This window comes from Lonchura striata, chromosome 1, assembly GCF_046129695.1.
Source record: "Lonchura striata isolate bLonStr1 chromosome 1, bLonStr1.mat, whole genome shotgun sequence".
Taxonomy (NCBI): domain Eukaryota; kingdom Metazoa; phylum Chordata; class Aves; order Passeriformes; family Estrildidae; genus Lonchura; species Lonchura striata.
Window position 1 is genome coordinate 24483656 of NC_134603.1, and position 12098 is coordinate 24495753.

At 37.1% G+C, this 12098-nt stretch overlaps 1 protein-coding gene across 1 annotated transcript in view; it reads right to left on the reverse strand.

The window, feature by feature from the left end:
• TMEM67 (transmembrane protein 67) overlaps positions 1 to 11213 on the reverse strand; it is a 30433-nt gene extending 19220 nt beyond the window's left edge. The window contains exons 1-10 of the mRNA XM_077782910.1: positions 11115 to 11213; positions 9121 to 9209; positions 7580 to 7673; positions 5939 to 6038; positions 5434 to 5503; positions 5255 to 5329; positions 3997 to 4059; positions 2474 to 2628; positions 2245 to 2353; positions 649 to 735 (exon numbers count right to left, since the gene is read on the reverse strand). Coding sequence (XP_077639036.1) covers positions 649 to 735; positions 2245 to 2353; positions 2474 to 2628; positions 3997 to 4059; positions 5255 to 5329; positions 5434 to 5503; positions 5939 to 6038; positions 7580 to 7673; positions 9121 to 9177 — 810 coding nt within the window. The 5' untranslated portion in view covers positions 9178 to 9209; positions 11115 to 11213. The remainder of the gene's footprint in view (positions 1 to 648; positions 736 to 2244; positions 2354 to 2473; positions 2629 to 3996; positions 4060 to 5254; positions 5330 to 5433; positions 5504 to 5938; positions 6039 to 7579; positions 7674 to 9120; positions 9210 to 11114) is intronic.
• Positions 11214 to 12098: the final 885 nt, after the last annotated feature.

The window sequence follows — 12098 nt, forward strand, 5'->3', positions numbered from 1 at the left end:
TTGCCAGTGGTATTCCTCTTTTCTATGTAAAGACTCCCCTAATGTATTTATAACTTTCTGTTATGAAAAAGGCACATGCTGGTCATAGTGTGCATTTTCTATTTAAAACAAAAAGAAATAAGCAAGCAAAAAAAAAATCCCAAGACAATGCAAAGATCAGCTTTCCTACATCCCTTGACAGTGACATAACCACGGATTTGATTGTCACCCCCATGATGTGTGCAAATAGTTGACAGCATCTAATAGGGACATACTCATAGCATCATCTATAAACACATGTGGACACAGAGCTAAAGAACATAATTTTCTCAACAAGAAAAGGATGTTTAGTAAGAAACTACACGTGAGCAACTATGCTGAATGGAAGACAGAGATAGCTGATTCCAAATGATTAACAAGATTTTTCAGAATTTTCCAAAGTGCCAAATTTATTCTGGTCCAAAGGATAAAGGCAGTGTTGATGAATTTATACTTCTGATTTTGTAGAGATCATTGTGAGCAAGAATAAAGGCCTATTTTCCCTAACCTAGCTCTACAGTTATGAACTGTCATTACTGTAATAACCAAACATTTGGCTTTTGCCTTAATTTGGCTAAAGGAACTCAGAACATTGTGTTGTCAAGAGAAGATAACTGTAATAAAACATACCTGTAAGAGACCTCCTTCCAAACTTTGCCAATTAAGAAAGCTTCCAGATGCATCAAATGAGGCTGCAATAAATTTCAGTTTTACATCCTGTTGATGAAAAAAGATAAAGACCAATGAAACTGCCCTGAAGTGGACATACACATTTTAGAGTCTGCTGTCTAATTGTTTCATGTTTCTTAAAACTTTCAGCACAATCCTTAATTTTTCTGCCCTTTTGATTTTTTTTTAATTTTGGGTTTGGTAGTTTACTTTTTTACAAAAAAACATACCATTCTTCTACAGCTTCACTGCAGAAGAATGGAAAATCCAAAGGAACTTCTACCTATGTAGACATACCCTAACCTAATCAGGAATCCATGCAGATTTCTAATGTATACAATGCTGGAATCTAATGGGCTTCCAGGACCTTCAGTGTTAGGGGGAACAAGTATTTTAGTTATTAAAAAAACTGCTACATTACAATATTGTTTAATTTAAAACATAGTCTTGTAGAATATGGCTGAAAAAGGCATACTAATTTTATTTTTGAGTCAGTAAGAAAACTAGATAAATTTGGCAGTATAACTGAAAAAGGTTATCACTAGTACTATTTTCTCTTATTAGCAGAATTTGAATAACCTATTTCAGTTATTCTCATTTACAATTAATTTGGAAAAATAAATCACTTCACTGATTGATTTACTGATTTCTTCATAAAAATGTGACAATTTACAAACTACTTAAGCAGTTCATCCCTCCCAGGGATGGATATCTAGCTTTGTTAACATTATTTTTCTTTTTATTTCCATAATTCACTGCAGTAAGAGGAAAAGGCTGGAGTAATACACTGAACCCATCTCTGATACAATCAGCTTGTAGAGATTTGTAACAGAAATATTACAACTAAATTGAGTAGGGGAGAAATGTGTGTGTAAGCAACAGAAAGTGTTAAACACCACATAACAGTGATGGAGAACACTGTTTCCAGCTACAGAGCTGATAAATGTGATAAAACCTGGCACAGACAACTTGTCAGCAAAAGACCCAGCACTATGGGACACCAGGAGGGTGGCAGTAAAGATACAGCACATCATATTTACCCCTCTTTTTCACAACAGTTCACCATAAAATCCGACAAAAGGATGCACATATTTAAAAAAAAGACAAAGATCAACTTTGCCTCAGACTTATGAAGATGGAAGTAAACAAGACTCTGAAGCAAAAGACAGTGTCAAAACAACTATGAACTCCTAAGGTGTCTAAAACATTTGTCTAATTACTAGTTTACCACTGCCAATCCAGATCCTTGGGGACACAATGAACACTTAACAGCTGGCATCCTTTGTTCCCTCTGCCCTGGTCAGACCACACAGGCAAGCATGTCTTACTTGGCCTTATGAGAATGTGGGTATGAAAGTGTAAGCAAAGAAAGAGACTAGACATTATTTTAGATAAGTATCACCTTCCTCTTCCGTAAGATCTTACACTGAGTTTTGTTACACTAACTGCCTAGAATTTACCTTTAGTAGAGTCACATCTATAATAAATCTAAACATTTTATGTGATTATGTCTTCTTCCTAATGGCTGCTTCCCTCTGTCTACTACCCAACACCTACCTTATCTGTTCCCTTGAAAGTGAAGGTTGTAGGAAAATTATTTTTCTCAAGCACTTGGGATGCTAATCCTGGTTGGTCACCATAATACAGCCATGGAAGATTATGCCTCCTGAAGAGAATTACAATGTTTTCTTTAAAGAAACATAATATTTTTCATCAAACAACATTTAGAATAATAATTTCCATACAAAGCTATTAAAGACCAAAAGTTATGGAAAAGGCAACTTACCAGTAGGGTATCGAATGAATGATGCCTACCCTTGCTGTACTGACAAAAATATACTGAAATAAACCACAGGCATCAGTACTTGAAGAACTCAATGAGTTCATATTCATCACACACATATTTCCAAGAGCTTGGCATGCTGTTAGATTAGAGTACAACTGCAGTGGAGAAACACAAGAACACAGCAAAAAAGTATTTAATTACCCTCCCTTTTGTGAGGTAGTCATAAAATTAATGTTATTTTTAAGAAGCCACTCCTAAACCTTTGTGTTCACTTGAAAGTAATTTCATTTTGTCAATACCTACTATTTTCTTCCACATATTCAGGTACCATATTTTTATAGATCTGCAGATGACAGCATGAAATCAGTACTCTAACTTTTCAGCTTATTTTAGTTGCATCTGCTAGATGGTAAAAAGTGACAGAAATGTCAAGATCTGCACTTAGAAAACAAAGTAAGAATCAAAATATATAATACCACTTGGACTGTACAACAGAGATTTCTCCTTCAAAGACCTAAAACTGCAACTATAGATGCAAGTAGTATTTTCTCTTCAGATTCATGCACCCCGTTCAATTTTGGTAAACACACCAGTGCCAAGTGGTATGCAGAGGTGACACCTGGCATCTGTGTGCAGGGGTCATTGCACTGTTATTAACTTGCCACCTCCTTACCCCCATTTTTGTGGGTCAGACCAGCAGCTGCTCATCACAGTCAGGCAGCACCTCTGAATGGCAGAGCAGGGTGAGGCAGACAGGATAAACTGATGTCAGTGATAAAGAATGGGACCAGTGGGAGAATACATCTCAAAGCTGTGTGTATGAGATGGTGATAGGAGAAGCTACAAAGGTGATCTGGGAAAATTCTGAACAAAAGTCTGCTGAAACACTGACTGTAAAAACACCACCTGCCAACCCAGGAACATGACCTGGGAGTCTGAAACATCCTTGAGAAGTGCAGCTGAGTATCTGAACTTCAGAGATCACTGAGATATGATCAATAAGCACAAACCCAAGGTATTGTAATCAATAAGCACAAACCCAAGGAATTGTAACAGCAACCTACCATCTGAAAAGATGAAAAAGAGTCTAGACAAGAGTGAGGGTCTAGAAGAGAGAAAACATTCCAAAAGAGTAGGAATATGCAACTGCTATTGATGGTTGTACATGAAAAGGTAGTAACTACTGGATACGTAAGAAGTTAATTTTCTGAGTGATCCCTTACTGGATATTCTAATTTATATCCATATATATGGACAGTAGGTCACATACTACTGAATATTGAAGGATTTTTTCTTTAACACTATTCATCTTGTGAAAATTCCAATGCTATAGACTCACATTAACATTGACTAGCCCTCAATATTTCTAAGCATTCTGTATATATAGTTTTTCTTTTCTATTCTTATCTCAAAATAAAATTCTTTAAAAATAAGCAAGGTAACTTCCAAATATAAAAGCGACATGCTTTTATAGAGTACCATTCTGTATAAAAAAGCAAACTGCAAACATTAATGAAACTCACCCAACAGGCAAAGGCTGAGGACTGAAGGTTTTTCAGAAACCATGCTGATGCCAGTGTTATACCCTGTAAATAAGGAACTTTTTCACTTTCTTTGCTCACAACAACTCATTCATAATGTAACAGTCGGGAAAACTATGTCAACTAGAAGATGTTACTTATTTTTTTCTAAGAGCTTTCTGTCCTTTTTAAGTATCTCAGCCTAACAATATCAGTTCAAAACACAACAAAAAAGCAGTAATTTATATCACTTCACTAGTACACAAAGTATACAGGACAAGAGCTGAAATATTTAAGCTGTGAATATGTATTCTGTGACGCAGAAGTTTCTTCACCACACAAGGGAAGTAGTACCAATTTCAAGAGTAAGATGGAAAATCTAACTCAGGACTAAATTTGCCAAATTAATTACTTCACAACCCCCTTTTTATAACTACTCACATTTGAACTACACATAGCATTCATATATACTGTAAGAAACTGAAAAGACATATTTTCAATAAAATATTCCTGAGAAGACAGCATTTTCAGGGAGCAAATGGATGTTTGATATCAGAAAAACTGAAGACTCCTTTTCACTTTCTTTCAAGTGGCAGCTTTTAGCATCAATTCATTTAGGAGCAAAATACATTTCTTAGCCACATAGCATTTCCTGAATTCAAAACTACTTGGAAAATGGTCCTAATAACTTCGAGCAGATTTCACAATTCATGAAAGCTCACTAGCTAAAACAATGAAAACCCCTTCAATCTTCTCAATAGAACATATTTTCGTTCATTAAACAATTCAAGGAGTTCAGCAATTTCATACGCAATCTCAAACTTTATAGGTGCCCATCTTCTTCTAAAAGCTCTAAGATCAAGCAGTAAACTCAAGCCTTATATTTTTTTTTCAAGTGTTTTACACAAATACAAATTTTATATAGTAAAACAGTCCAGAAACACTCATGAACTCTTCAGTATGTTTTTGTGATACAAGAGTATGCTTTAAATGCACACAATTAATGGAAAAGGTCACATGCTACTTTTTTGATACTAAAGTCATGTAAATTACTTCCCTTTTTCAGTGTCCAAAATTGCATGAATTTTTAAAAGCTTACTCCATTATAACAATGCTTACTTGATGTCCATACTTGCACTCTATCTTGATGCAATCAAGACCTTACTATCACTGGGATCAGACAAAAAAATAGGAATTTGAAATACTTACTGAGAGTAAGTAATGAGAAAGCTTGAAAGTGTTTTAGAATAAATACACTTACTAGCTGTGCAAAATGAACGGTTGCAACTCCCTTTGGGGGTAAGCCTTCACGAGCCAAGAAACACAATCCCCCAGTCTGAAAGAAATAAAATAATAAAAAATATTAATAAGGTATTAATGCACTTGTCAAAATTACTCTTCTTTTTCTGAATTCAATACGATAACAATTCTTCTACTTACTAGAATGTTTGGGGTGTTGCAGTCACAAGACTTGCTTACTTGGATGAATGTCTTTTCACATCTTACACACCTATAGATCACAAACATGAAGAATGCACTTAAAATGTAATCAAGTATGATATTTACTCCTCAGAGGAAGTTGATTATATAGCTTGCCTGGGAACAGCATCAGGAACTTCACTAGTTTTAACTGAAATTCAGAAGTTATTACTGATTTGTTTCTACTATCAGTGAAGTAGAAAGTAAATCAAATAATAGTTTATCAGAATAGGAATTCTCTTCTGCCTCCAATCCAAAGCCTGCTTTTTAGTCACATTAAAGTAAGACAAAAAAAAAAACAAGCTGCTGGCCATACAAGGATTTCAGTGAGCACAAAACATGAGGGTTTGATACAGGGTTGAGGATTTACAATTCTCTGCCTTCAAAACTGTCATCCCAAAGATACAATCTGTTCCTCAGGAATATTCCACTTAAACTAGCATGACAGGTTGAAATTTATCATCACCTGCTTCCTGATGCATCTGGGGCAGAGAAGGACTGCTCACTTCCATTGCAGTGTATGCACTTCGCTTCACTAAGCAAAATGCCATCGACGCTTCTTTCCACTAAGTAGAAAAGAAAAGCAACTGTGATAAAACTGCCTGATGCCAAGTCTCACACAATTCAAGATAAATGTGAAAAAATTCAGCATCTTTGCAGATCTAAAATAAATTCAAAGAGTTTATTTTGAAAAATTCAAGAGCACAACATACAAATAATATCCACTATAAATGCACATTCGTGTATGTGTGCACTTTTTATAGCTTTGCACATGCAGTTTAGTTTTAAATGCGAAATGCAAGACTTCATGTCTACTTTCCAGATATGAAATGTTCCTCTGTTATTTATTCTGAATAAGATTCAAACAAAGCCTCACTGCAAAGCAAAAATTCAACACAACAATTTGGCAAATTATTGGAGAAAAAATTACATTTAATCTGAAATAATTCACGGAAATGTCACAATTTCCAAGTTTCAAAATGGCATGTTCCACCAACTACATCATCTGGCAAGATATTTCAAATCTAATTATTAAAAAAAAAATCTAAAGTGAATAAAACAAATACAGTACTAATGTTCTTCCTGAACATCAAATTACAGAATCAGCTTTGCTTTCAGTATTTTACCATAAAGGCCTGGAATGTATTTTGTAACTGTCATAAACTTTAAGGCAGAAGACTGGTGTTCAGTGTTTTCCAGATTCCTAGGAAAATTTAAAATTATTGATCTGGAAAACAGTGATTCTCCAATATACTCTGTTAGAAATATAACCAAAGTGGGCATTTGTAATACTTATTCAGAGAATTACAGGCATTCCATGTCTCTGAATAATAAGGAAATATATAGAATAAATATATATATATATTCCTTATATACATATAGAAGGAATATATATATATATATATATATAATATATAGGGAATAATAAATAAGGAAAATTAGTGGTCCCAAGAGCTTTTATGTTTAAAAGAAAAACTGACTCATGAAAACTGTACTTTGCTCTTATGTTTCTACTATGCAAAATAAGCAAAAATCTATTTAACACACTAAATTTAACATTCTTTTTCTGTCTACTGAAAATCATCTGAAATTACTAGAGAGCATCAAGTAAGAAGCACAGGTATAGGGAAGCACATCTCAGAAAGTCACAGGTACAAGTGTCTCAGGGAGGCATGAAATCCACTGACACTAATACACAGCCATTTGCTTGATTTGCTTAGCGTGTTCTCTTCCACCTACTCATGTAGGTATAATTCCTTTTCTGCTCTTTATACTTCAAAATGTTGTAATGTTTTTATAGTCTATACTGATACTGTTTTTATTGCAACTTTAATGACACCATCAATTGCCAAAGAGCTTGAAGAAGCAATACATCAGTATTCATTTATGGAATGTTTTCATAATAGTTTTTATTGCAATGAGCAATGGTACAGATTTATCTATTGTCTTTCACAACAATTAAGATCAAGACCAATTTTGAATTTTTACAACAGATAAGAAAACATATGTAAAATTTTCTTTCTTACTGAACAGAAGAGCATTATCTTAGTAAACTCAAATATGTAAAACAAGTGCTATTATCTCATAATTGGACTACATTTTTTACCTAATATTTCATTACTGGGGCATTTACAATTTCCTTCTGAAGTCAGGCCTTTGGGGCAAGTAATACAATTCCATCCATCTTGAGTAACTCCGCTCTAAAATAAAATATAAAACCATTAGAATTTTCAAAAATGTAGAGATCACCTAGTATCTGTGAAGAATGCCTTATCCAGCCTTTAGTTACTAGGAAATGTATTCAGATAAAACATTGATAACATTCATGAAGCTTTTAAAAATAAAAAAAGGCTAAACAATCCGACAAAAGTAATTTCTAGAAGACACACAAAAAAAAGTTAAGCTCTTCTGAACCTGTTAGCTTACATCCTTCAGGGAAAATGAAAAGTAGAATGTTTAAAAAGAGATACATTGAATAAACATAATAATGCACTGATACATTGAATAACATAATATACATTTTGCATATAAATTGCATACTGCAATTGCATACAAATATACAGAAGTAATGGAAATGGAAGAGTTCCAAGTGAAACAGCTTATATAATTGTTTGGAATTTTGTACCTATCCAGACAGTTCACAACCATACTGATTATATACCATGAAGAAATTGCATTACAGATAAAAAACACCGAGGAGAATGAAGACAACTGCTCATCCTCAAGCGCTACTGATGTGACTCCCTTCTCCATTATGACTATTTTATCTTTGCAAAAGCCTTGGCAGCAGATCAAAGGCAAATGCCACCATAGCAGTAAAGTGGAAAAAAAAGCAAAAGATCACAACACGAAAGGATATGTGCCAAAGTCTTTGTCTAACACAGCAAGAAGATGGAAAGAAAAGGGAGGTTACCAACATAGCCCATTAGCCACTGAACACCTAACTCAGGCAAGTAAGCTGCTCTCCTGGGAGTTCTTCTATAGCTATTGAAGAGAAAGAAGTATTCAGGAATGCTTCAAATGTTGATTTGATGGAAAAATACATTTCTTTGCTTACTATAGTGGGGAAAATCTGGTTTAGCCTGCTGTTTCGGGATCAGTGCTGAGATTATGACAAAAAATTATAACTTAATTTGTCAAGGAATGTCAGAAGAACTGATCAAACTATAATTTTAATTAAAGTAACATAGTAGGAACAGCTCATTTTGAAGTAAGAAGATGAAATATTCTGGATTATGAAGATACAGCCTAAATATTACAGTAATAGTATTTACATAAATAATCAGTTAAGATACCTATGAGCTGAAAAGCATCTTTAACAAGGTATAGAGTTGTGCTCTCTAGACAAGGACAAAGCAGAGAAGAAAAGCAGTGGAAAGAACTTAAATGCTTAAAAAATTATTATTTTGTCTGTGGGGCCAAATTTGTAATGAAAAAAGCCTACAAAATAATAGAAATAGACAACTCTAAATTGAAAAAAAATACTACATATTAGCATGTTCTTAAAAATTCCCAATGAAAGACTATTATGCAAAAATATTTTAAATTAATGAAAAATAACTTGCAGTCAGGATAAAATTTAATATCCCATAATGATTATGATTTGTATTCTATCATTATGGCAAACATGAAACATTCAATACTTACCATATTTTCTGGGCATTTTTCACAAGTAACAGAGAACCCATCATTACTAGAAACCATCCTGTATCCTGGTTCACATTCACAGGAACTACCTGAAGGAAAAAAAAAACAACAAATGCACTTTTAAGCTATATAGAACTGACAGGTTGCAACAGAATACTAAGAATAAATACTATTGTTCTCAAGAGATCAAGATGGATTATTAGAGACATAAAACACTTGAGTGAGATGTGAATGAAAATCATCCTGCTTTTTAAAAAACGCCGATGTTACAGTTTGCACATAGATGTTTTAGGAGAATGTTACACGGCCTCTGATCTACCAGGGTGGAACAGGGACCCAGAGCTTGTATTTTGTGGTTTGTTTTTTTTTTTTTAATTAAACCAAATTTTACCAGTTGGTCTGTAATAGATATAATCTCTCCATTAAATCTTGCCACAACCTTTCCCTCTACAACATAAAACACATTACGTGTTTTTATGTAGGTTTTACTTTTTCAATTTGAAGTCAGCCCTAAAACCAAAATGTGTTCCTGTGAAAAGGTTTTTCAAAATACAACTGTTGCATGAAAAACTGTTTTAAACCCAAGACTTTTAAAATTGTGCATGGGGATCAAGGTTTATATTGAATGGTTTCCAGTGAGTGAACAAAAAATACTTAATATTTTGTATGAAATTAAACACTATTTTAATGGAACAGTATAATGCCCATCTACTAGTGCTAAACAGTTTTTTTAGAAACTTTCCCTCTCTCAGTGTAATGAATTTCCCTCTGTATTTTTAAACACATAGCAGAAAACAAAATTGATTATATGTACTAATGAACTTTTTCTATTGTTGAAGCTTACTGAACTGTGCAGGCAAAAATAATGTCAAATTCTGTGGGAAGTTTATCACTTTAAAGTACATTCTAATGAGACCAGCTGTACAGAAACATTTGTTAAAGTGATCAAACATTTCTACTTAATTCTAAAGAAGAAAAAGCCCAATTGGATTAGATAAATGAAAAGTTTGAGTTGTGACACTCACAGTGACAATACCTAGATTTTTAGGCATGTGACCTAACACCAGAATCCAGACTGATGAGCTAGCCAAGATGGCCCAATTCCACTTGGGCTAGCCAGTGGAATTGGGCAATCTCAAGTGGAATTCAGTAAAGATGCAAACAGCACTGAGCAGCACCTACCTACACTGCTCCAGTTACATCTACAGGAAAAAATTAACCCTTGACCTCTCCTTGGAATTTTCCTCTCCTTGAAGCCCTTTATTTAGAGGAAGATTCAGCCTAAAAAGGAGTTAAGGATCTAGGCACCCTCGTTATCAGGGCATCTGAAAATACTGTATTTTCTTCCAGGAAGTGAAATATGGGGTTCATGGTGGTGGTGAAGGTGAGCAGTTTTCAGGCAGCAGCTGTGAACACAGCCCTGCCCATCACTACTTCCACCCAAACAACCAGCTCTGGACAGAGATGTTGTCAGGTCTTAGTCTCAAATTTGTACACAGGGAACTCCTACTCTTGTTGGACTGTGTATTTTATGAAAGATTAACCCCTTAACACCTCTTTATGGCCAAAAGAAAGCAGCCAACTACCTGTATTTTCCATTTAGTACTGTCAGGCTGTGCTGTATGTGCTCCAAGTTCCCGTGTGGGACTTGGACTAGAACAGGCACAGCCTGAGGATCTCAGACACTTGGTATCTCGGACATTCAAGTCTGACAAGGAGTTTCAAGGTACAGAAGTGCTCGAGAACATAAATTCAGGGTCCTGTAGAATTTCACAGATGAAAATGCAAATACAATATAACGCTCGAGGAAAAGAAAGGTTATTAGAAAAAGGTTGAAAGTAATTTCTCTGAGCTGTATCTCGGACACATCGCGGCTGTCTCAGAGCCGCCCTCGGGCGCGTTCCAGCGCCAGGGCCGGAGCCCGGCTGAGCACCTCCCGCTGCTGGGGACGGGTTCAGCCGGAGCCGCCCGAGCCCGCCTCCCCCACCGCTCACCGCCGGCGCTCTGCCGCTGGTGGGCCCCGCAGGGCGCGCAGGCCAGGCGGGAGCTGTCGAAGTAGCGGTCGGCGCCGCAGTCGGCGGGGCGCTGGAGCGGGACGGAGAAGGCGCGGGCGGGGCGCGGCGCCGCGGCCAGCGCCAGCAGCAGCGCGGCGGCGGCGGCCCCGCGGCCCCGCGTCGCCATGGCCACCGCGCGCGCCGCCCGCGCGCGCCCATTGGCCAGAGCCGCGCGGTACGGCGAGCGCCGGGGGCCCGCCGCCGCAACAAGCGAAGCGTCCGCGGGGCGCGGCGAAGGAGGGCGCGGCGGCCGGAGTTGATGCGTTTGGCTCGCGGAGAGTTTTGTGCGTCTTGTGCGGGACCAGGAGCCAGAAACGAGAGGACACCCCGGCCCGGTTTGCACTTTCCGGTACCTCGTTTCCTGAACTGATGCACAGTGCATCATCCAAATGGAACAGGTGCTTGTAACTTCTCCCCAGAGAGGGTAACAAGGTGAAAATACAAAATGCCGAGAGCAGTGGATGCTCAGCCAGTGTTACTGTTATACCTTTGTGACACTCTTGTTCACGTCCCACAGAAGCACAGAATGAGTCCAGTTGGAAAGGACCATAGCGGGGGGCTTGGTCCAACCTGCCTGCTCAAGCAGGATCATCCCAGAGCACATGGCACAGCTCTGTGACCAGAGCTCCTGAGTATCGCCAGTGAGGGAGACTCCACAGCCTCTCTGAGCAGTCTGTTCCAGTGCACCCGCGCAGTGAAGTTCTTCACGCTCAGGTGGAGCTTTCTCTGCAGGTTTCTGCCTGTTGCCTTTTGTCTCATTCCCTCAGTTGTTACCAAAACTTTGCAACACACTGTGTCCTGGATTTTAGTTATTTCTCATTGTGCCTCTCCTGCGTGCTAGTCGCCTTATGATTTTCAACATTAGCATGTTTTGTTTCTCACTGGATTTATTTTCTTGGCTCAACAACTATTAAAAGGTTGAGT